The sequence below is a fragment of the Haliotis asinina genome, chromosome 15 (genome assembly GCF_037392515.1).
Source record: "Haliotis asinina isolate JCU_RB_2024 chromosome 15, JCU_Hal_asi_v2, whole genome shotgun sequence".
Classification (NCBI taxonomy): Eukaryota; Metazoa; Mollusca; class Gastropoda; order Lepetellida; family Haliotidae; genus Haliotis; species Haliotis asinina.
The window spans coordinates 7,271,130-7,296,188 of NC_090294.1; the positions used below are offsets into that span (position 1 = coordinate 7,271,130).

At 39.1% G+C, this 25,059-nt stretch overlaps 8 protein-coding genes across 8 annotated transcripts; all 8 read right to left on the reverse strand.

The window, feature by feature from the left end:
* Window positions 1-229: 229 nt before the first annotated feature.
* Window positions 230-765, reverse strand: LOC137266242 (neuropeptide-like protein 31). Its single transcript, XM_067801737.1, has 2 exons — window positions 477-765; window positions 230-246 (listed from the first exon to the last, which is right to left on the reverse strand). Exons 1-2 carry the CDS (start codon window positions 763-765, stop codon window positions 230-232), a joined length of 306 nt encoding a protein of 101 aa, XP_067657838.1.
* A 2,644-nt stretch (window positions 766-3,409) lies between these two features.
* Window positions 3,410-3,945, reverse strand: LOC137266243 (glycine-rich protein-like). The gene is made up of 2 exons (XM_067801738.1): window positions 3,657-3,945; window positions 3,410-3,426 (listed from the first exon to the last, which is right to left on the reverse strand). Exons 1-2 carry the CDS (start codon window positions 3,943-3,945, stop codon window positions 3,410-3,412), a joined length of 306 nt encoding a protein of 101 aa, XP_067657839.1.
* A 2,644-nt stretch (window positions 3,946-6,589) lies between these two features.
* LOC137266245 (glycine-rich protein-like) lies at window positions 6,590-7,125 on the reverse strand. Its single transcript, XM_067801739.1, has 2 exons — window positions 6,837-7,125; window positions 6,590-6,606 (listed from the first exon to the last, which is right to left on the reverse strand). Exons 1-2 carry the CDS (start codon window positions 7,123-7,125, stop codon window positions 6,590-6,592), a joined length of 306 nt encoding a protein of 101 aa, XP_067657840.1.
* A 2,644-nt stretch (window positions 7,126-9,769) lies between these two features.
* LOC137266246 (glycine-rich protein-like) lies at window positions 9,770-10,305 on the reverse strand. Its single transcript, XM_067801740.1, has 2 exons — window positions 10,017-10,305; window positions 9,770-9,786 (listed from the first exon to the last, which is right to left on the reverse strand). The coding sequence occupies exons 1-2, from the start codon at window positions 10,303-10,305 to the stop codon at window positions 9,770-9,772; spliced, it is 306 nt and encodes a 101-aa protein (XP_067657841.1).
* A 2,644-nt stretch (window positions 10,306-12,949) lies between these two features.
* Window positions 12,950-13,485, reverse strand: LOC137266247 (glycine-rich protein-like). The gene is made up of 2 exons (XM_067801741.1): window positions 13,197-13,485; window positions 12,950-12,966 (listed from the first exon to the last, which is right to left on the reverse strand). Exons 1-2 carry the CDS (start codon window positions 13,483-13,485, stop codon window positions 12,950-12,952), a joined length of 306 nt encoding a protein of 101 aa, XP_067657842.1.
* Window positions 13,486-16,130: 2,645 nt separating this feature from the next.
* LOC137266248 (glycine-rich protein-like) lies at window positions 16,131-16,666 on the reverse strand. Its single transcript, XM_067801743.1, has 2 exons — window positions 16,378-16,666; window positions 16,131-16,147 (listed from the first exon to the last, which is right to left on the reverse strand). Exons 1-2 carry the CDS (start codon window positions 16,664-16,666, stop codon window positions 16,131-16,133), a joined length of 306 nt encoding a protein of 101 aa, XP_067657844.1.
* Window positions 16,667-19,311: 2,645 nt separating this feature from the next.
* On the reverse strand, window positions 19,312-19,847 carry LOC137266249 (glycine-rich protein-like). The gene is made up of 2 exons (XM_067801744.1): window positions 19,559-19,847; window positions 19,312-19,328 (listed from the first exon to the last, which is right to left on the reverse strand). Exons 1-2 carry the CDS (start codon window positions 19,845-19,847, stop codon window positions 19,312-19,314), a joined length of 306 nt encoding a protein of 101 aa, XP_067657845.1.
* A 2,648-nt stretch (window positions 19,848-22,495) lies between these two features.
* LOC137266250 (glycine-rich protein-like) lies at window positions 22,496-23,031 on the reverse strand. The gene is made up of 2 exons (XM_067801745.1): window positions 22,743-23,031; window positions 22,496-22,512 (listed from the first exon to the last, which is right to left on the reverse strand). The coding sequence occupies exons 1-2, from the start codon at window positions 23,029-23,031 to the stop codon at window positions 22,496-22,498; spliced, it is 306 nt and encodes a 101-aa protein (XP_067657846.1).
* Window positions 23,032-25,059: the final 2,028 nt, after the last annotated feature.

Genomic DNA, 25,059 nt, shown 5'->3' on the forward strand with positions numbered 1-25,059 from the left:
GGAAATTCGAAGCACATTTTATAACTTGCCGCCAGTGCTTGCAGCAAAACTGATTACCAGTTAAATATTTGGATGTAGTGGAACGTTTTGTAAACGTTGAATTTAGTTTTATGATTTTCAAACAAAGCACAAATCGTTTGTATTTTAATTTCTATTGAACCAGTTGTATTGTCATGAGTATACAAAATAATGAGTAATAAGTTCTCTTCACACTGCAGGTGACAGTAACTCAGTAATAGCCGATTCCTGAAACAGAAAGGGTAGTTACATGTAAAATAGGGATTTACGGAAAAGTAACATGGAAATGTTGAAACTATCCCAAGCATTTCAAACAACTGACGACAGTTTGAAAGATGTTTATCAGCTGAAAATATCGTATTTGCGTAGAATAATAATAAAGACATGTGTACATGATGTTATTCAATAAAGTGAAGTTTAAAATGGGATAAGGAGTGAAATTATGTATCGCGAAATACCTTTTCCTAATCCGATTCCATATCCTGGCATTCCGTAGAAACCACCGTAGCCTCCATACAGACTTCCCAGGCCGTATCCGTATTTGCCTCCATACAGACTGCCCATTCCTCCGTACGGGCCATAGCCGTAGCCTCCGTAAAAACCTCCGTGCATTGCACCTATTCCGTAGCCTAATACGCCAGCTCCTCCAAACAACCCACCCATTCCATGTGCTCCATACAGACCGGTTGGTTCAGCGAAGGCGGTAACAGCCAGGCAGACAACAAGGACGGCGACAATCTTCATCATTTTGAGTATCTGTTCAGTAACATTAAAATCATCTTCATGACAGGGAAACAACATGTTATCATTACTCGTCTGGAGATTTTTCTCCACGGCACACGTGATCAATGATATTATCATGTTTTATTTCACAAGCAACCACATATTTCCACACTGACAAGAACGGAAAATAGCACTTACACAGTCACAGTTTACTGAATTGGATCAATGTAAACGTTGAAAAAGTAGAGGTGTGCAGCAGAAGAATGAAAACGTCAGACTGCACATGCTTACCACAGGCAAACCTTGAAATGGTACTTACAATTTGGTCTGAAGACGTAACTGTGTCTTAGCAGTTGACGAAGAAAGAGATGATAGAATATTTTCCCCCTTACCTTTATATATACAATTTGTGAACTACATGTGATTGATTTACCTTAGGTTGGCCACTTCCAGGTAAGCAACACACCTAAATGTTAATGATGTGAACTGACCATTCTTTTCGCCTCAGATGACTTGCCTCAGGTTATCACCCTAAGGCTATACATGTGTGCTGGTGTACTTGAACATTCATAAAGGAAGTAGAGGGTGGTATATAATAGGGTGTAGGTCTCTCTTCGTATATCTTTTTCATCTCTCTGTGGCATGTTTTAACTGCATTTAGAAAACAAATAACTTGCAGGTACTCAACTTTGAACCAGTATTAGGCCAATAGTCGTTTAACAGCTGTCTATCCATTACACTTGGGATGGAGCAATGTAGATCAGACATTATGACATATCTGCCTGAGACGAAATTACGAAAGACGGGAAAACTGACACAACGCACGAGCACAGGATCGGCACACAGCAGCAATGTCACTGTTACAAGGGGTTGCTATATACGCATGTATGTGTAATACTGCAGTCTGTCCACGTGATGACCGCCTGCTTAATAGACTGATGAAATCTCCCAATAGCATGACATTCTCTCCGAATGTTAACATTATCACCACACTTAAACTAAAAACTACAATTACGTCATTTCCCAGAAGGTATATGCATATACTAGTGTCTTTTCACAAAGGGATTGTAACTATCAATTGTCACAGCACGTATTTATCGCTTACAAACTAAGCATGGTTGTCTTCTGAAAACACGATAAGGTTTCCCTCATGAACTACAGCATGTTCCCTCGTATTTGTAGACTTTCCTTTGCATGTGTTTCTGATTGCTGTAGCAGAGGGTTAGCATACACGTCCCTCCTTCGCCAGCACGTTGTGTCATCCCTATTTGATAGCAAGTCATGCACACATCCCTAGGATATAACACAACCGTACAGTGGACTCTGCCTGTAATGCCAATTCCTGACAGTTACACAAAGGATTGGGTCGCTTTACTTGACAGCTATTTTCTTTCAAGCAACTCTCCATTTCTTAATATCACCTTTCTGAGGAAGCAGAATTCACTTATCATAAAGGCAACAATAGTACTGAAACATATACTGGTTACTAAGCAAGACACCAGGTGCTAGCCAACAATTTCTAGTTGTAAATATTTGTTAGATGTTTCACGACCTTTCCATTCGGTCTTCCTTGTTCCAAACTGAAGGAATATTGTCTTTGGATAATTGGATAATGTCTCAACAAATGCTACAATGCAGTGTATATTTGCATGGCTACAGCAAGTTTTAATCACTGTTGCAAGTGATTCACTTCAATAAGTTTTGGGCTTCAAGCGAATGTTTGAAAACAAACAGCAGTAGGAAGAAGAAGTAGAAAACTCGACTTTATCCTTCACACAAGCCCTTTGCATGATGAAAACAGTCTTCAGTGTGTTCACAGATAATGTTACCCTTGCGTTCAAATCAATCAAGAACTTTATTACATGTCTACCATATCCGATCGGAAACACCCAATTACCGTCTGATTTGATAAATATATACGTTTTGATAGAGATAAATACGTCTCCTGTTAATGAGAGCAGCGGAATACAAACGGTTATTATATATCATGAAATCTGGAAGCAAACTTCCCCAGTAGTGTACAAAATGCTTGATATTTTCATCAAGTGTTATCGACTATTGATAGCATGGTAAACACAACTTTAGTAGTATGTAGTAACTTATGATTCTAGGCTTTTCGTTATGTTTATATGATAAATAAACCGACGGAATGTGCTGCAGTAACTTCTGATTGTAGACCTTTTCACTTGGAACGGGATACTCACTTGCATTCGAATCGCATACTGTGCACAATGGCTACTACTAAAGATTTCATGCACATGAAGATGCACACATGACTCAACTCCGAGTATTTTCGGATTTCACAATGACATCACCGAAGCCCTTCGTGGCAGCACAAATGATATATTTGCATGAGACATGGAACCGAATAAGAGATGGCATGTAGGAAATATATGTGAAGCCTTCAATACCCCTATCATATTCAGTCTCATTTCTCCAGGAAATTCGAAGCACATTTTATAACTTGCCGCCAGTGCTTGCAGCAAAACTGATTACCAGTTAAATATTTGGATGCAGTGGAACGTTTTGTAAACGTTGAATTTAGTTTTATGATTTTCAAACAAAGCACAAATCGTTTGTATTTTAATTTTTATTGAACCAGTTGTATTGTCATGAGTATACAAAATAATGAGTAATAAGTTCTCTTCACACTGCAGGTGACAGTAACTCAGTAATAGCCGATTCCTGAAACAGAAAGGGTAGTTACATGTAAAATAGGGATTTACGGAAAAGTAACATGGAAATGTTGAAACTATCCCAAGCATTTCAAACAACTGACGACAGTTTGAAAGATGTTTATCAGCTGAAAATATCGTACTTGCGTAGAATAATAATAAAGACATGTGTACATGATGTTATTCAATAAAGTGAAGTTTAAAATGGGATAAGGAGTGAAATTATGTATTGCGAAATACCTTTTCCTAATCCGATTCCATATCCTGGCATTCCGTAGAAACCACCGTAGCCTCCATACAGACTTCCCAGGCCGTATCCGTATTTGCCTCCATACAGACCGCCCATTCCTCCGTACGGGCCATAGCCGTAGCCTCCGTAAAAACCTCCGTGCATTGCACCTATTCCGTAGCCTAATACGCCAGCTCCTCCAAACAACCCACCCATTCCATGTGCTCCATACAGACCGGTTGGTTCAGCGAAGGCGGTAACAGCCAGGCAGACAACAAGGACGGCGACAATCTTCATCATTTTGAGTATCTGTTCAGTAACATTAAAATCATCTTCATGACAGGGAAACAACATGTTATCATTACTCGTCTGGAGATTTTTCTCCACGGCACACGTGATCAATGATATTATCATGTTTTATTTCACAAGCAACCACATATTTCCACACTGACAAGAACGGAAAATAGCACTTACACAGTCACAGTTTACTGAATTGGATCAATGTAAAAGTTGAGAAAGTAGAGGTGTGCAGCAGAAGAATGAAAACGTCAGACTGCACATGCTTACCACAGGCAAACCTTGAAATGGTACTTACAATTTGGTCTGAAGACGTAACTTTGTCTTAGCAGTTGATGAAGAAAGAGATGATAGAATATTTTCCCCCTTACCTTTATATATACAATTTGTGAAATACATGTGATTGATTTACCTTAGGTTGGCCACTTCCAGGTAAGCAACACACCTAAATGTTAATGATGTGAACTGACCATTCTTTTCGCCTCAGATGACTTGCCTCAGGTTATCACCCTAAGGCTATACATGTGTGTTGGTGTACTTGAACATTCATAAAGGAAGTAGAGGGTGGTATATAATAGGGTGTAGGTCTCTCTTCGTATATCTTTTTCATCTCTCTGTGGCATGTTTTAACTGCATTTAGAAAACAAATAACTTGCAGGTACTCAACTTTGAACCAGTATTAGGCCAATAGTCGTTTAACAGCTGTCTATCCATTACACTTGGGATGGAGCAACGTAGATCAGACATTATGACATATCTGCCTGAGACGAAATTACGAAAGACGGGAAAATTGACACAACGCACGAGCACAGGATCGGCACACAGCAGCAATGTCACTGTTACAAGGGGTTGCTATATACACATGTATGTGTAATACTGCAGTCTGTCCACGTGATGACCGCCTGCTTAATAGACTGATGAAATCTCCCAATAGCATGACATTCTCTCCGAATGTTAACATTATCACCACACTTAAACTAAAAACTACAATAACGTCATTTCCCAGAAGGTATATGCATATACTAGTGCCTTTTCACAAAGGGATTGTAACTATCAATTGTCACAGCACGTATTTATCGCTTACAAACTAAGCATGGTTGTCTTCTGAAAACACGATAAGGTTTCCCTCATGAACTACAGCATGTTCCCTCGTATTTGTAGACTTTCCTTTGCATGTGTTTCTGATTGCTGTAGCAGAGGGTTAGCATACACGTCCCTCCTTCACCAGCACGTTGTGTCATCCCTATTTGATAGCAAGTCATGCACACATCCCTAGGATATAACACAACCGTACAGTGGACTCTGCCTGTAATGCCAATTCCTGACAGTTACACAAAGGATTGGGTCGCTTTACTTGACAGCTATTTTCTTTCAAGCAACTCTCCATTTCTTAATATCACCTTTCTGAGGAAGCAGAATTCACTTATCATAAAGGCAACAATAGTACTGAAACATATACTGGTTACTAAGCAAGACACCAGGTGCTAGCCAACAATTTCTAGTTGTAAATATTTGTTAGATGTTTCACGACCTTTCCATTCGGTCTTCCTTGTTCCAAACTGAAGGAATATTGTCTTTGGATAATTGGATAATGTCTCAACAAATGCTACAATGCAGTGTATATTTGCATGGCTATAGCAAGTTTTAATCACTGTTGCAAGTGATTCACTTCAATAAGTTTTGGGCTTCAAGCGAATGTTTGAAAACAAACAGCAGTAGGAAGAAGAAGTAGAAAACTCGACTTTATCCTTCACACAAGCCCTTTACATGATGAAAACAGTCTTCAGTGTGTTCACAGATAATGTTACCCTTGCATTCAAATCAATCAAGAACTTTAGTACCTGTCTACCATATCCGATCGGAAACACCCAATTACCGTCTGATTTGATAAATATATACGTTTTGATAGAGATAAATACGTCTCCTGTTAATGAGAGCAGCGGAATACAAACGGTTATTAAATATCATGAAATCTGGAAGCAAACTTCCCCAGTAGTGTACAAAATGCTTGATATTTTCATCAAGTGTTATCGACTATTGATAGCATGGTAAATACAACTTTAGTGGTATGTAGTAACTTATGATTCTAGGCTTTTCGTTATGTTTATATGATAAATAAACCGACGGAATGTGCTACAGTAACTTCTGATTGTAGACCTTTTCACTTGGAACGGGATACTCACTTGCATTCGAATCGCATACTGTGCACAATGGCTACTACTAAAGATTTCATGCACATGAAGATGCACACATGACTCAACTCCGAGTATTTTCGGATTTCACAATGACATCACCGAAGCCCTTCGTGGCAGTACAAATGACATATTTGCATGAAACATGGAACCGAATAAGAGATGGCATGTAGGAAATATATGTGAAGCCTTCAATACCCCTATCATATTCAGTCTCATTTCTCCAGGAAATTCGAAGCACATTTTATAACTTGCCGCCAGTGCTTGCAGCAAAACTGATTACCAGTTAAATATTTGGATGCAGTGGAACGTTTTGTAAACGTTGAATTTAGTTTTATGATTTTCAAACAAAGCACAAATCGTTTGTATTTTAATTTTTATTGAACCAGTTGTATTGTCATGAGTATACAAAATAATGAGTAATAAGTTCTCTTCACACTGCAGGTGACAGTAACTCAGTAATAGCCGATTCCTGAAACAGAAAGGGTAGTTACATGTAAAATAGGGATTTACGGAAAAGTAACATGGAAATGTTGAAACTATCCCAAGCATTTCAAACAACTGACGACAGTTTGAAAGATGTTTATCAGCTGAAAATATCGTATTTGCGTAGAGTAATAATAAAGACATGTGTACATGATGTTATTCAATAAAGTGAAGTTTAAAATGGGATAAGGAGTGAAATTATGTATCGCGAAATACCTTTTCCTAATCCGATTCCATATCCTGGCATTCCGTAGAAACCACCGTAGCCTCCATACAGACTTCCCAGGCCGTATCCGTATTTGCCTCCATACAGACCGCCCATTCCTCCGTACGGGCCATAGCCGTAGCCTCCGTAAAAACCTCCGTGCATTGCACCTATTCCGTAGCCTAATACGCCAGCTCCTCCAAACAACCCACCCATTCCATGTGCTCCATACAGACCGGTTGGTTCAGCGAAGGCGGTAACAGCCAGGCAGACAACAAGGACGGCGACAATCTTCATCATTTTGAGTATCTGTTCAGTAACATTAAAATCATCTTCATGACAGGGAAACAACATGTTATCATTACTCGTCTGGAGATTTTTCTCCACGGCACACGTGATCAATGATATTATCATGTTTTATTTCACAAGCAACCACATATTTCCACACTGACAAGAACGGTAAATAGCACTTACACAGTCACAGTTTACTGAATTGGATCAATGTAAAAGTTGAGAAAGTAGAGGTGTGCAGCAGAAGAATGAAAACGTCAGACTGCACATGCTTACCACAGGCAAACCTTGAAATGGTACTTACAATTTGGTCTGAAGACGTAACTGTGTCTTAGCAGTTGACGAAGAAAGAGATGATAGACTATTTTCCCCCTTACCTTTATATATACAATTTGTGAACTACATGTGATTGATTTACCTTAGGTTGGCCACTTCCAGGTAAGCAACACACCTAAATGTTAATGATGTGAACTGACCATTCTTTTCGCCTCAAATGACTTGCCTCAGGTTATCACCCTAAGGCTTTTCATGTGTGCTGGTGTACTTGAACATTCATAAAGGAAGTAGAGGGTGGTATATAATAGGGTGTAGGTCTCTCTTCGTATATCTTTTTCATCTCTCTGTGGCATGTTTTAACTGCATTTAGAAAACAAATAACTTGCAGGTACTCAACTTTGAACCAGTATTAGGCCAATAGTCGTTTAACAGCTGTCTATCCATTACACTTGGGATGGAGCAATGTAGATCAGACATTATGACATATCTGCCTGAGACGAAATTACGAAAGACGGGAAAATTGGCACAACGCACGAGCACAGGATCGGCACACAGCAGCAATGTCACTGTTACAAGGGGTTGCTATATACACATGTATGTGTAATACTGCAGTCTGTCCACGTGATGACCGCCTGCTTAATAGACTGATGAAATCTCCCAATAGCATGACATTCTCTCCGAATGTTAACATTATCACCACACTTAAACTAAAAACTACAATAACGTCATTTCCCAGAAGGTATATGCATATACTAGTGCCTTTTCACAAAGGGATTGTAACTATCAATTGTCACAGCACGTATTTATCGCTTACAAACTAAGCATGGTTGTCTTCTGAAAACACGATAAGGTTTCCCTCATGAACTACAGCATGTTCCCTCGTATTTGTAGACTTTCCTTTGCATGTGTTTCTGATTGCTGTAGCAGAGGGTTAGCATACACGTCCCTCCTTCACCAGCACGTTGTGTCATCCCTATTTGATAGCAAGTCATGCACACATCCCTAGGATATAACACAACCGTACAGTGGACTCTGCCTGTAATGCCAATTCCTGACAGTTACACAAAGGATTGGGTCGCTTTACTTGACAGCTATTTTCTTTCAAGCAACTCTCCATTTCTTAATATCACCTTTCTGAGGAAGCAGAATTCACTTATCATAAAGGCAACAATAGTACTGAAACATATACTGGTTACTAAGCAAGACACCAGGTGCTAGCCAACAATTTCTAGTTGTAAATATTTGTTAGATGTTTCACGACCTTTCCATTCGGTCTTCCTTGTTCCAAACTGAAGGAATATTGTCTTTGGATAATTGGATAATGTCTCAACAAATGCTACAATGCAGTGTATATTTGCATGGCTATAGCAAGTTTTAATCACTGTTGCAAGTGATTCACTTCAATAAGTTTTGGGCTTCAAGCGAATGTTTGAAAACAAACAGCAGTAGGAAGAAGAAGTAGAAAACTCGACTTTATCCTTCACACAAGCCCTTTACATGATGAAAACAGTCTTCAGTGTGTTCACAGATAATGTTACCCTTGCGTTCAAATCAATCAAGAACTTTAGTACCTGTCTACCATATCCGATCGGAAACACCCAATTACCGTCTGATTTGATAAATATATACGTTTTGATAGAGATAAATACGTCTCCTGTTAATGAGAGCAGCGGAATACAAACGGTTATTAAATATCATGAAATCTGGAAGCAAACTTCCCCAGTAGTGTACAAAATGCTTGATATTTTCATCAAGTGTTATCGACTATTGATAGCATGGTAAATACAACTTTAGTGGTATGTAGTAACTTATGATTCTAGGCTTTTCGTTATGTTTATATGATAAATAAACCGACGGAATGTGCTACAGTAACTTCTGATTGTAGACCTTTTCACTTGGAACGGGATACTCACTTGCATTCGAATCGCATACTGTGCACAATGGCTACTACTAAAGATTTCATGCACATGAAGATGCACACATGACTCAACTCCGAGTATTTTCGGATTTCACAATGACATCACCGAAGCCCTTCGTGGCAGTACAAATGACATATTTGCATGAAACATGGAACCGAATAAGAGATGGCATGTAGGAAATATATGTGAAGCCTTCAATACCCCTATCATATTCAGTCTCATTTCTCCAGGAAATTCGAAGCACATTTTATAACTTGCCGCCAGTGCTTGCAGCAAAACTGATTACCAGTTAAATATTTGGATGTAGTGGAACGTTTTGTAAACGTTGAATTTAGTTTTATGATTTTCAAACAAAGCACAAATCGTTTGTATTTTAATTTTTATTGAACCAGTTGTATTGTCATGAGTATACAAAATAATGAGTAATAAGTTCTCTTCACACTGCAGGTGACAGTAACTCAGTAATAGCCGATTCCTGAAACAGAAAGGGTAGTTACATGTAAAATAGGGATTTACGGAAAAGTAACATGGAAATGTTGAAACTATCCCAAGCATTTCAAACAGCTGACGACAGTTTGAAAGATGTTTATCAGCTGAAAATATCGTATTTGCGTAGAATAATAATAAAGACATGTGTACATGATGTTATTCAATAAAGTGAAGTTTAAAATGGGATAAGGAGTGAAATTATGTATCGCGAAATACCTTTTCCTAATCCGATTCCATATCCTGGCATTCCGTAGAAACCACCGTAGCCTCCATACAGACTTCCCAGGCCGTATCCGTATTTGCCTCCATACAGACCGCCCATTCCTCCGTACGGGCCATAGCCGTAGCCTCCGTAAAAACCTCCGTGCATTGCACCTATTCCGTAGCCTAATACGCCAGCTCCTCCAAACAACCCACCCATTCCATGTGCTCCATACAGACCGGTTGGTTCAGCGAAGGCGGTAACAGCCAGGCAGACAACAAGGACGGCGACAATCTTCATCATTTTGAGTATCTGTTCAGTAACATTAAAATCATCTTCATGACAGGGAAACAACATGTTATCATTACTCGTCTGGAGATTTTTCTCCACGGCACACGTGATCAATGATATTATCATGTTTTATTTCACAAGCAACCACATATTTCCACACTGACAAGAACGGTAAATAGCACTTACACAGTCACAGTTTACTGAATTGGATCAATGTAAAAGTTGAGAAAGTAGAGGTGTGCAGCAGAAGAATGAAAACGTCAGACTGCACATGCTTACCACAGGCAAACCTTGAAATGGTACTTACAATTTGGTCTGAAGACGTAACTGTGTCTTAGCAGTTGACGAAGAAAGAGATGATAGACTATTTTCCCCCTTACCTTTATATATACAATTTGTGAACTACATGTGATTGATTTACCTTAGGTTGGCCACTTCCAGGTAAGCAACACACCTAAATGTTAATGATGTGAACTGACCATTCTTTTCGCCTCAAATGACTTGCCTCAGGTTATCACCCTAAGCCTTTTCATGTGTGCTGGTGTACTTGAACATTCATAAAGGAAGTAGAGGGTGGTATATAATAGGGTGTAGGTCTCTCTTCGTATATCTTTTTCATCTCTCTGTGGCATGTTTTAACTGCATTTAGAAAACAAATAACTTGCAGGTACTCAACTTTGAACCAGTATTAGGCCAATAGTCGTTTAACAGCTGTCTATCCATTACACTTGGGATGGAGCAATGTAGATCAGACATTATGACATATCTGCCTGAGACGAAATTACGAAAGACGGGAAAATTGACACAACGCACGAGCACAGGATCGGCACACAGCAGCAATGTCACTGTTACAAGGGGTTGCTATATACACATGTATGTGTAATACTGCAGTCTGTCCACGTGATGACCGCCTGCTTAATAGACTGATGAAATCTCCCAATAGCATGACATTCTCTCCGAATGTTAACATTATCACCACACTTAAACTAAAAACTACAATAACGTCATTTCCCAGAAGGTATATGCATATACTAGTGCCTTTTCACAAAGGGATTGTAACTATCAATTGTCACAGCACGTATTTATCGCTTACAAACTAAGCATGGTTGTCTTCTGAAAACACGATAAGGTTTCCCTCATGAACTACAGCATGTTCCCTCGTATTTGTAGACTTTCCTTTGCATGTGTTTCTGATTGCTGTAGCAGAGGGTTAGCATACACGTCCCTCCTTCACCAGCACGTTGTGTCATCCCTATTTGATAGCAAGTCATGCACACATCCCTAGGATATAACACAACCGTACAGTGGACTCTGCCTGTAATGCCAATTCCTGACAGTTACACAAAGGATTGGGTCGCTTTACTTGACAGCTATTTTCTTTCAAGCAACTCTCCATTTCTTAATATCACCTTTCTGAGGAAGCAGAATTCACTTATCATAAAGGCAACAATAGTACTGAAACATATACTGGTTACTAAGCAAGACACCAGGTGCTAGCCAACAATTTCTAGTTGTAAATATTTGTTAGATGTTTCACGACCTTTCCATTCGGTCTTCCTTGTTCCAAACTGAAGGAATATTGTCTTTGGATAATTGGATAATGTCTCAACAAATGCTACAATGCAGTGTATATTTGCATGGCTATAGCAAGTTTTAATCACTGTTGCAAGTGATTCACTTCAATAAGTTTTGGGCTTCAAGCGAATGTTTGAAAACAAACAGCAGTAGGAAGAAGAAGTAGAAAACTCGACTTTATCCTTCACACAAGCCCTTTACATGATGAAAACAGTCTTCAGTGTGTTCACAGATAATGTTACCCTTGCGTTCAAATCAATCAAGAACTTTAGTACCTGTCTACCATATCCGATCGGAAACACCCAATTACCGTCTGATTTGATAAATATATACGTTTTGATAGAGATAAATACGTCTCCTGTTAATGAGAGCAGCGGAATACAAACGGTTATTAAATATCATGAAATCTGGAAGCAAACTTCCCCAGTAGTGTACAAAATGCTTGATATTTTCATCAAGTGTTATCGACTATTGATAGCATGGTAAATACAACTTTAGTGGTATGTAGTAACTTATGATTCTAGGCTTTTCGTTATGTTTATATGATAAATAAACCGACGGAATGTGCTACAGTAACTTCTGATTGTAGACCTTTTCACTTGGAACGGGATACTCACTTGCATTCGAATCGCATACTGTGCACAATGGCTACTACTAAAGATTTCATGCACATGAAGATGCACACATGACTCAACTCCGAGTATTTTCGGATTTCACAATGACATCACCGAAGCCCTTCGTGGCAGCACAAATGACATATTTGCATGAAACATGGAACCGAATAAGAGATGGCATGTAGGAAATATATGTGAAGCCTTCAATACCCCTATCATATTCAGTCTCATTTCTCCAGGAAATTCGAAGCACATTTTATAACTTGCCGCCAGTGCTTGCAGCAAAACTGATTACCAGTTAAATATTTGGATGTAGTGGAACGTTTTGTAAACGTTGAATTTAGTTTTATGATTTTCAAACAAAGCACAAATCGTTTGTATTTTAATTTTTATTGAACCAGTTGTATTGTCATGAGTATACAAAATAATGAGTAATAAGTTCTCTTCACACTGCAGGTGACAGTAACTCAGTAATAGCCGATTCCTGAAACAGAAAGGGTAGTTACATGTAAAATAGGGATTTACGGAAAAGTAACATGGAAATGTTGAAACTATCCCAAGCATTTCAAACAACTGACGACAGTTTGAAAGATGTTTATCAGCTGAAAATATCGTACTTGCGTAGAATAATAATAAAGACATGTGTACATGATGTTATTCAATAAAGTGAAGTTTAAAATGGGATAAGGAGTGAAATTATGTATCGCGAAATACCTTTTCCTAATCCGATTCCATATCCTGGCATTCCGTAGAAACCACCGTAGCCTCCATACAGACTTCCCAGGCCGTATCCGTATTTGCCTCCATACAGACCGCCCATTCCTCCGTACGGGCCATAGCCGTAGCCTCCGTAAAAACCTCCGTGCATTGCACCTATTCCGTAGCCTAATACGCCAGCTCCTCCAAACAACCCACCCATTCCATGTGCTCCATACAGACCGGTTGGTTCAGCGAAGGCGGTAACAGCCAGGCAGACAACAAGGACGGCGACAATCTTCATCATTTTGAGTATCTGTTCAGTAACGTTAAAATCATCTTCATGACAGGGAAACAACATGTTATCATTACTCGTCTGGAGATTTTTCTCCACGGCACACGTGATCAATGATATTATCATGTTTTATTTCACAAGCAACCACATATTTCCACACTGACAAGAACGGTAAATAGCACTTACACAGTCACAGTTTACTGAATTGGATCAATGTAAAAGTTGAGAAAGTAGAGGTGTGCAGCAGAAGAATGAAAACGTCAGACTGCACATGCTTACCACAGGCAAACCTTGAAATGGTACTTACAATTTGGTCTGAAGACGTAACTGTGTCTTAGCAGTTGACGAAGAAAGAGATGATAGACTATTTTCCCCCTTACCTTTATATATACAATTTGTGAACTACATGTGATTGATTTACCTTAGGTTGGCCACTTCCAGGTAAGCAACACACCTAAATGTTAATGATGTGAACTGACCATTATTTTTAGCCTCAGATGACTTGCCTCAGGTTATCACCCTAAGGCTATACATGTGTGCTGGTGTACTTGAACATTCATAAAGGAAGTAGAGAGTGGTATATAATAGGGTGTAGGTCTCTCTTTGTATATCTTTTTCATCTCTCTGTGGCATGTTTTAACTGCATTTAGAAAACAAATAACTTGCAGGTACTCAACTTTGAACCAGTATTAGGCCAATAGTCGTTTAACAGCTGTCTATCCATTACACTTGGGATGGAGCAATGTAGATCAGACATTATGACATATCTGCCTGAGATGAAATTACGAAAGACGGGAAAATTGGCACAACGCACGAGCACAGGATCGGCACACAGCAGCAATGTCACTGTTACAAGGGGTTGCTATATACACATGTATGTGTAATACTGCAGTCTGTCCACGTGATGACCGCCTGCTTAATAGACTGATGAAATCTCCCAATAGCATGACATTCTCTCCGAATGTTAACATTATCACCACACTTAAACTAAAAACTACAATAACGTCATTTCCCAGAAGGTATATGCATATACTAGTGCCTTTTCACAAAGGGATTGTAACTATCAATTGTCACAGCACGTATTTATCGCTTACAAACTAAGCATGGTTGTCTTCTGAAAACACGATAAGGTTTCCCTCATGAACTACAGCATGTTCCCTCGTATTTGTAGACTTTCCTTTGCATGTGTTTCTGATTGCTGTAGCAGAGGGTTAGCATACACGTCCCTCCTTCACCAGCACGTTGTGTCATCCCTATTTGATAGCAAGTCATGCACACATCCCTAGGATATAACACAACCATACAGTGGACTCTGCCTGTAATGCCAATTCCTGACAGTTACACAAAGGATTGGGTCGCTTTACTTGACAGCTATTTTCGTTCAAGCAACTCTCCATTTCTTAATATCACTTTTCTGAGGAAGCAGAATTCACTTATCATAAAGGCAACAATAGTACTGAAACATATACTGGTTACTAAGCAAGACACCAGGTGCTAGCCAACAATTTCTAGTTGTAAATATTTGTTAGATGTTTCACGACCTTTCCATTCGGTCTTCCTTGTTCCAAACTGAAGGAATATTGTCTTTGGATAATTGGATAATGTCTCAACAAATGCTACAATGCAGTGTATATTTGCATGGCTATAGCAAGTTTTAATCACTGTTGCAAGTGATTCACTTCAATAAGTTTTGGGCTTCAAGCGAATGTTTGAAAACAAACAGCAGTAGGAAGAAGAAGTAGAAAACTCGACTTTATCCTTCACACAAGCCCTTTACATGATGAAAACAGTCTTCAGTGTGTTCACAGATAATGTTACCCTTGCGTTCAAATCAATCAAGAACTTTAGTATCTGTCTACCATATCCGATCGGAAACACCCAATTACCGTCTGATTTGATAAATATATACGTTTTGATAGAGATAAATACGTCTCCTGTTAATAAGAGCAGCGGAATACAAACGGTTATTATATATCATGAAATCTGGAAGCAAACTTCCCCAGAAGTGTACAAAATGATTGATATTTTCATCAAGTGTTATCGACTATTGATAGCATGGTAAATACAACTTTAGTGGTATGTAGTAACTTATGATTCTAGGCTTTTCGTTATGTTTATATGATAAATAAACCGACGGAATGTGCTACAGTAACTTCTGATTGTAGACCTTTTCACTTGGAACGGGATACTCACTTGCATTCGAATCGCATACTGTGCACAATGGCTACTACTAAAGATTTCATGCACATGAAGATGCACACATGACTCAACTCCGAGTATTTTCGGATTTCACAATGACATCACCGAAGCCCTTCGTGGCAGCACAAATGATATATTTGCATGAGAGATGGAACCGAATAAGAGATGGCATGTAGGAAATATATGTGAAGCCTTCAATACCCCTATCATATTCAGTCTCATTTCTCCAGGAAATTCGAAGCACATTTTATAACTTGCCGCCAGTGCTTGCAGCAAAACTGATTACCAGTTAAATATTTGGATGTAGTGGAACGTTTTGTAAACGTTGAATTTAGTTTTATGATTTTCAAACAAAGCACAAATCGTTTGTATTTTAATTTTTATTGAACCAGTTGTATTGTCATGAGTATACAAAATAATGAGTAATAAGTTCTCTTCACACTGCAGGTGACAGTAACTCAGTAATAGCCGATTCCTGAAACAGAAAGGGTAGTTACATGTAAAATAGGGATTTACGGAAAAGTAACATGGAAATGTTGAAACTATCCCAAGCATTTCAAACAGCTGACGACAGTTTGAAAGATGTTTATCAGCTGAAAATATCGTATTTGCGTAGAATAATAATAAAGACATGTGTACATGATGTTATTCAATAAAGTGAAGTTTAAAATGGGATAAGGAGTGAAATTATGTATCGCGAAATACCTTTTCCTAATCCGATTCCATATCCTGGCATTCCGTAGAAACCACCGTAGCCTCCATACAGACTTCCCAGGCCGTATCCGTATTTGCCTCCATACAGACCGCCCATTCCTCCGTACGGGCCATAGCCGTAGCCTCCGTAAAAACCTCCGTGCATTGCACCTATTCCGTAGCCTAATACGCCAGCTCCTCCAAACAACCCACCCATTCCATGTGCTCCATACAGACCGGTTGGTTCAGCGAAGGCGGTAACAGCCAGGCAGACAACAAGGACGGCGACAATCTTCATCATTTTGAGTATCTGTTCAGTAACATTAAAATCATCTTCATGACAGGGAAACAACATGTTATCATTACTCGTCTGGAGATTTTTCTCCACGGCACACGTGATCAATGATATTATCATGTTTTATTTCACAAGCAACCACATATTTCCACACTGACAAGAACGGTAAATAGCACTTACACAGTCACAGTTTACTGAATTGGATCAATGTAAAAGTTGAGAAAGTAGAGGTGTGCAGCAGAAGAATGAAAACGTCAGACTGCACATGCTTACCACAGGCAAACCTTGAAATGGTACTTACAATTTGGTCTGAAGACGTAACTGTGTCTTAGCAGTTGACGAAGAAAGAGATGATAGACTATTTTCCCCCTTACCTTTATATATACAATTTGTGAACTACATGTGATTGATTTACCTTAGGTTGGCCACTTCCAGGTAAGCAACACACCTAAATGTTAATGATGTGAACTGACCATTATTTTTAGCCTCAGATGACTTGCCTCAGGTTATCACCCTAAGGCTATACATGTGTGCTGGTGTACTTGAACATTCATAAAGGAAGTAGAGAGTGGTATATAATAGGGTGTAGGTCTCTCTTCGTATATCTTTTCCATCTCTCTGTGGCATGTTTTAACTGCATTTAGAAAACAAATAACTTGCAGGTACTCAACTTTGAACCAGTATTAGGCCAATAGTCGTTTAACAGCTGTCTATCCATTACACTTGGGATGGAGCAATGTAGATCAGACATTATGACATATCTGCCTGAGATGAAATTACGAAAGACGGGAAAATTGGCACAACGCACGAGCACAGGATCGGCACACAGCAGCAATGTCACTGTTACAAGGGGTTGCTATATACACATGTATGTGTAATACTGCAGTCTGTCCACGTGATGACCGCCTGCTTAATAGACTGATGAAATCTCCCAATAGCATGACATTCTCTCCGAATGTTAACATTATCACCACACTTAAACTAAAAACTACAATAACGTCATTTCCCAGAAGGTATATGCATATACTAGTGCCTTTTCACAAAGGGATTGTAACTATCAATTGTCACAGCACGTATTTATCGCTTGCAAACTAAGCATGGTTGTCTTCTGAAAACACGATAAGGTTTCCCTCATGAACTACAGCATGTTCCCTCGTATTTGTAGACTTTCCTTTGCATGTGTTTCTGATTGCTGTAGCAGAGGGTTAGCATACACGTCCCTCCTTCACCAGCACGTTGTGTCATCCCTATTTGATAGCAAGTCATGCACACATCCCTAGGATATAACACAACCATACAGTGGACTCTGCCTGTAATGCCAATTCCTGACAGTTACACAAAGGATTGGGTCGCTTTACTTGACAGCTATTTTCGTTCAAGCAACTCTCCATTTCTTAATATCACTTTTCTGAGGAAGCAGAATTCACTTATCATAAAGGCAACAATAGTACTGAAACATATACTGGTTACTAAGCAAGACACCAGGTGCTAGCCAACAATTTCTAGTTGTAAATATTTGTTAGATGTTTCACGACCTTTCCATTCGGTCTTCCTTGTTCCAAACTGAAGGAATATTGTCTTTGGATAATTGGATAATGTCTCAACAAATGCTACAATGCAGTGTATATTTGCATGGCTATAGCAAGTTTTAATCACTGTTGCAAGTGATTCACTTCAATAAGTTTTGGGCTTCAAGCGAATGTTTGAAAACAAACAGCAGTAGGAAGAAGAAGTAGAAAACTCGACTTTATCCTTCACACAAGCCCTTTACATGATGAAAACAGTCTTCAGTGTGTTCACAGATAATGTTACCCTTGCGTTCAAATCAATCAAGAACTTTAGTACCTGTCTACCATATCCGATCGGAAACACCCAATTACCGTCTGATTTGATAAATATATACGTTTTGATAGAGATAAATACGTCTCCTGTTAATGAGAGCAGCGGAATACAAACGGTTATTATATATCATGAAATCTGGAAGCAAACTTCCCCAGAAGTGTACAAAATGATTGATATTTTCATCAAGTGTTATCGACTATTGATAGCATGGTAAATACAACTTTAGTGGTATGTAGTAACTTATGATTCTAGGCTTTTCGTTATGTTTATATGATAAATAAACCGACGGAATGTGCTACAGTAACTTCTGATTGTAGACCTTTTCACTTGGAACGGGATACTCACTTGCATTCGAATCGCATACTGTGCACAATGGCTACTACTAAAGATTTCATGCACATGAAGATGCACACATGACTCAACTCCGAGTATTTTCGGATTTCACAATGACATCACCGAAGCCCTTCGTGGCAGCACAAATGATATATTTGCATGAGAGATGGAACCGAATAAGAGATGGCATGTAGGAAATATATGTGAAGCCTTCAATACCCCTATCATATTCAGTCTCATTTCTCCAGGAAATTCGAAGCACATTTTATAACTTGCCGCCAGTGCTTGCAGCAAAACTGATTACCAGTTAAATATTTGGATGTGGTGGAACGTTTTGTAAACGTTGAATTTAGTTTTATGATTTTCAAACAAAGCACAAATCGTTTGTATTTTAATTTTTATTGAACCAGTTGTATTGTCATGAGTATACAAAATAATGCGTAGTAAGTTCTCTTCACACTGCAGGTGACAGTAACTCAGTAATAGCCGATTCCTGAAACAGAAAGGGTAGTTACATGTAAAATAGGGATTTACGGAAAAGTAACATGGAAATGTTGAAACTATCCCAAGCATTTCAAACAGCTGACGACAGTTTGAAAGATGTTTATCAGCTGAAAATATCGTATTTGCGTAGAATAATAATAAAGACATGTGTACATGATGTTATTCAATAAAGTGAAGTTTAAAATGGGATAAGGAGTGAAATTATGTATCGCGAAATACCTTTTCCTAATCCGATTCCATATCCTGGCATTCCGTAGAAACCACCGTAGCCTCCATACAGACTTCCCAGGCCGTATCCGTATTTGCCTCCATACAGACCGCCCATTCCTCCGTACGGGCCATAGCCGTAGCCTCCGTAAAAACCTCCGTGCATTGCACCTATTCCGTAGCCTAATACGCCAGCTCCTCCAAACAACCCACCCATTCCATGTGCTCCATACAGACCGGTTGGTTCAGCGAAGGCGGTAACAGCCAGGCAGACAACAAGGACGGCGACAATCTTCATCATTTTGAGTATCTGTTCAGTAACATTAAAATCATCTTCATGACAGGGAAACAACATGTTATCATTACTCGTCTGGAGATTTTTCTCCACGGCACACGTGATCAATGATATTATCATGTTTTATTTCACAAGCAACCACATATTTCCACACTGACAAGAACGGTAAATAGCACTTACACAGTCACAGTTTACTGAATTGGATCAATGTAAAAGTTGAGAAAGTAGAGGTGTGCAGCAGAAGAATGAAAACGTCAGACTGCACATGCTTACCACAGGCAAACCTTGAAATGGTACTTACAATTTGGTCTGAAGACGGACGTAACTGTGTCTTAGCAGTTGACGAAGAAAGAGATGATAGACTATTTTCCCCCTTACCTATATATATACAATTTGTAAACTACATGTGATTGATTTACCTTAGGTTGGCCACTTCCAGGTAAGCAACACACCTAAATGTTAATGAAGTGAACTGACCATTCTTTTCGCCTCAAATGACTTGCCTCAGGTTATCACCCTAAGGCTTTTCATGTGTGCTGGTGTACTTGAACATTCATAAAGGAAGTAGAGAGTGGTATATAATAGGGTGTAGGTCTCTCTTCGTATATCTTTTTCATCTCTCTGTGGCATGTTTTAACTGCATTTAGAAAACAAATAACTTGCAGGTACTCAACTTTGAACCAGTATTAGGCCAATAGTCGTTTAACAGCTGTCTATCCATTACACTTGGGATGGAGCAATGTAGATCAGACATTATGACATATCTGCCTGAGACGAAATTACGAAAGACGGGAAAATTGGCACAACGCACGAGCACAGGATCGGCACACAGCAGCAATGTCACTGTTACAAGGGGTTGCTACATACACATGTGTGTGTAATACTGCAGTCTGTCCACGTGATGACCGCCTGCTTAATAGACTGATGAAATCTCCCAATAGCATGACATTCTCTCCGAATGTTAACATTATCACCACACTTAAACTAAAAGCTACAATAACGTCATTTCCCAGAAGGTATATGCATATACTAGTGCCTTTTCACAAAGGGATTGTAACTATCAATTGTCACAGCACGTATTTATCGCTTACAAACTAAGCATGGTTGTCTTCTGAAAACACGATAAGGTTTCCCTCATGAACTACAGCATGCTCCCTCGTATTTGTAGACTTTCCTTTGCATGTGTTTCTGATTGCTGTAGCAGAGGGTTAGCATACACGTCCCTCCTTCGCCAGCACGTTGTGTCATCCCTATTTGATAGCAAGTCATGCACACATCCCTAGGATATAACACAACCGTACAGTGGACTCTGCCTGTAATGCCAATTCCTGACAGTTACACAAAGGATTTGGTCACTTTAGTTGACAGCTATTTTCGTTCAAGCAACTCTCCATTTCTTAATATCACTTTTCTGAGGAAGCAGAATTCACTTATCATAAAGGCAACAATAGTACTGAAACATATACTGGTTACTAAGCAAGACACCAGGTGCTAGCCAACAATTTCTAGTTGTAAATATTTGTTAGATGTTTCACGACCTTTCCATTCGGTCTTCCTTGTTCCAAACTGAAGGAATATTGTCTTTGGATAATTGGATAATGTCTCAACAAATGCTACAATGCAGTGTATATTTGCATGGCTACAGCAAGTTTTAATCACTGTTGCAAGTGATTCACTTCAATAAGTTTTGGGCTTCAAGCGAATGTTTGAAAACAAACAGCAGTAGGAAGAAGAAGTAGAAAACTCGACTTTATCCTTCAGACAAGCCTCTTACATGATGAAAACAGTCTTCAGTGTGTTCACAGATAATGTTACCCTTGCGTTCAAATCAATCAAGAACTTTAGTACCTGTCTACCATATCCGATCGGAAACACCCAATTACCGTCTGATTTGATAAATATATACGTTTCGATAGAGATAAATACGTCTCCTGTTAATGAGAGCAGCGGAATACAAACGGTTATTAAATATCATGAAATCTGGAAGCAAACTTCCCCAGTAGTGTACAAAATGCTTGATATTTTCATCAAGTGTTATCGACTATTGATAGCATGGTAAATACAACTTTAGTGGTATGTAGTAACTTATGATTCTAGGCTTTTCGTTATGTTTATATGATAAATAAACCGACGGAATGTGCTACAGTAACTTCTGATTGTAGACCTTTTCACTTGGAACGGGATACTCACTTGCATTCGAATCGCATACTGTGCACAATGGCTACTACTAAAGATTTCATGCACATGAAGATGCACACATGACTCAACTCCGAGTATTTTCGGATTTCACAATGACATCACCGAAGCCCTTCGTGGCAGCACAAATGATATATTTGCATGAGACATGGAACCGAATAAGAGATGGCATGTAGGAAATATATGTGAAGCCTTCAATACCCCTATCATATTCAGTCTCATTTCTCCAGGAAATTCGAAGCACATTTTATAACTTGCCGCCAGTGCTTGCAGCAAAACTGATTACCAGTCAAATATTTGGATGTAGTGGAACGTTTTGTAAACGTTGAATTTAGTTTTATGATTTTCAAACAAAGCACAAATCGTTTGTATTTTAATTTTTATTGAACCAGTTGTATTGTCATGAGTATACAAAATAATGAGTAATAAGTTCTCTTCACACTGCAGGTGACAGTAACTCAGTAATAGCCGATTCCTGAAACAGAAAGGGTAGTTACATGTAAAATAGGGATTTACGGAAAAGTAACATGGAAATGTTGAAACTATCCCAAGCATTTCAAACAGCTGACGACAGTTTGAAAGATGTTTATCAGCTGAAAATATCGTACTTGCGTAGAATAATAATAAAGACATGTGTACATGATGTTATTCAATAAAGTGAAGTTTAAAATGGGATAAGGAGTGAAATTATGTATCGCGAAATACCTTTTCCTAATCCGATTCCATATCCTGGCATTCCGTAGAAACCACCGTAGCCTCCATACAGACTTCCCAGGCCGTATCCGTATTTGCCTCCATACAGACCGCCCATTCCTCCGTACGGGCCATAGCCGTAGCCTCCGTAAATACCTCCGTGCATTGCACCTATTCCGTAGCCTAATACGCCAGCTCCTCCAAACAACCCACCCATTCCATGTGCTCCATACAGACCGGTTGGTTCAGCGAAGGCGGTAACAGCCAGGCAGACAACAAGGACGGCGACAATCTTCATCATTTTGAGTATCTGTTCAGTAACATTAAAATCATCTTCATGACAGGGAAACAACATGTTATCATTACTCGTCTGGAGATTTTTCTCCACGGCACACGTGATCAATGATATTATCATGTTTTATTTCACAAGCAACCACATATTTCCACACTGACAAGAACGGTAAATAGCACTTACACAGTCACAGTTTACTGAATTGGATCAATGTAAAAGTTGAGAAAGTAGAGGTGTGCAGCAGAAGAATGAAAACGTCAGACTGCACATGCTTACCACAGGCAAACCTTGAAATGGTACTTACAATTTGGTCTGAAGACGGACGTAACTGTGTCTTAGCAGTTGACGAAGAAAGAGATGATAGAATATTGTCCCCCTTACCTTTATATATACAATTTGTGAACTACATGTGATTGATTTACCTTAGGTTGGCCACTTCCAGGTAAGCAACACACCTAAATGTTAATGATGTGAACTGACCATTCTTTTCGCCTCAAATGACTTGCCTCAGGTTATCACCCTAAGGCTATACATGTGAGCTGGTGTACTTGAACATTCATAAAGGAAGTAGAGGGTGGTATATAATAGGGTGTAGGTCTCTCTTCGTATATCTTTTTCATCTCTCTGTGGCATGTTTTAACTGCATTTAGAAAACAAATAACTTGCAGGTACTCAACGTTGAACCAGTATTAGGCCAATAGTCGTTTAACAGCTGTCTATCCATTACACTTGGGATGGAGCAATGTAGATCAGACATTATGACATATCTGCCTGAGACGAAATTACGAAAGACGGGAAAACTGACACAACGCACGAGCACAGGATCGGCACACAGCAGCAATGTCACTGTTACAAGGGGTTGCTATATACACATGTATGTGTAATACTGCAGTCTGTCCACGTGATGACCGCCTGCTTAATAGACTGATGAAATCTCCCAATAGCATGACATTCTCTCCGAATGTTAACATTATCACCACACTTAAACTAAAAACTACAATAACGTCATTTCCCAGAAGGTATATGCATATACTAGTGCCTTTTCACAAAGGGATTGTAACTATCAATTGTCACAGCACGTATTTATCGCTTGCAAACTAAGCATGGTTGTCTTCTGAAAACACGATAAGGTTTCCCTCATGAACTACAGCATGTTCCCTCGTATTTGTAGACTTTCCTTTGCATGTGTTTCTGATTGCTGTAGCAGAGGGTTAGCATACACGTCCCTCCTTCGCCAGCACGTTGTGTCATCCCTATTTGATAGCAAGTCATGCACACATCCCTAGGATATAACACAACCGTACAGTGGACTCTGCCTGTAGTGCCAATTCCTGACAGTTACACAAAGGATTGGGTCGCTTTACTTGACAGCTATTTTCTTTCAAGCAACTCTCCATTTCTTAATATCACCTTTCTGAGGAAGCAGAATTCACTTATCATAAAGGCAACAATAGTACTGAAACATATACTGGTTACTAAGCAAGACACCAGGTGCTAGCCAACAATTTCTAGTTGTAAATATTTGTTAGATGTTTCACGACCTTTCCATTCGGTCTTCCTTGTTCCAAACTGAAGGAATATTGTCTTTGGATAATTGGATAATGTCTCAACAAATGCTACAATGCAGTGTATATTTGCATGGCTATAGCAAGTTTTAATCACTGTTGCAAGTGATTCACTTCAATAAGTTTTGGGCTTCAAGCGAATGTTTGAACACAAACAGCAGTAGGAAGAAGAAGTAGAAAACTCGACTTTATCCTTCACACAAGCCCTTTACATGATGAAAACAGTCTTCAGTGTGTTCACAGATAATGTTACCCTTGCGTTCAAATCAATCAAGAACTTTATTACATGTCTACCATATCCGATCGGAAACACCCAATTACCGTCTGATTTGATAAATATATACGTTTTGATAGAGATAAATACGACTCCTGTTAATGAGAGCAGCGGAATACAAACGGTTATTATATATCATGAAATCTGGAAGCAAACTTCCCCAGTAGTGTACAAAATGCTTGATATTTTCATCAAGTG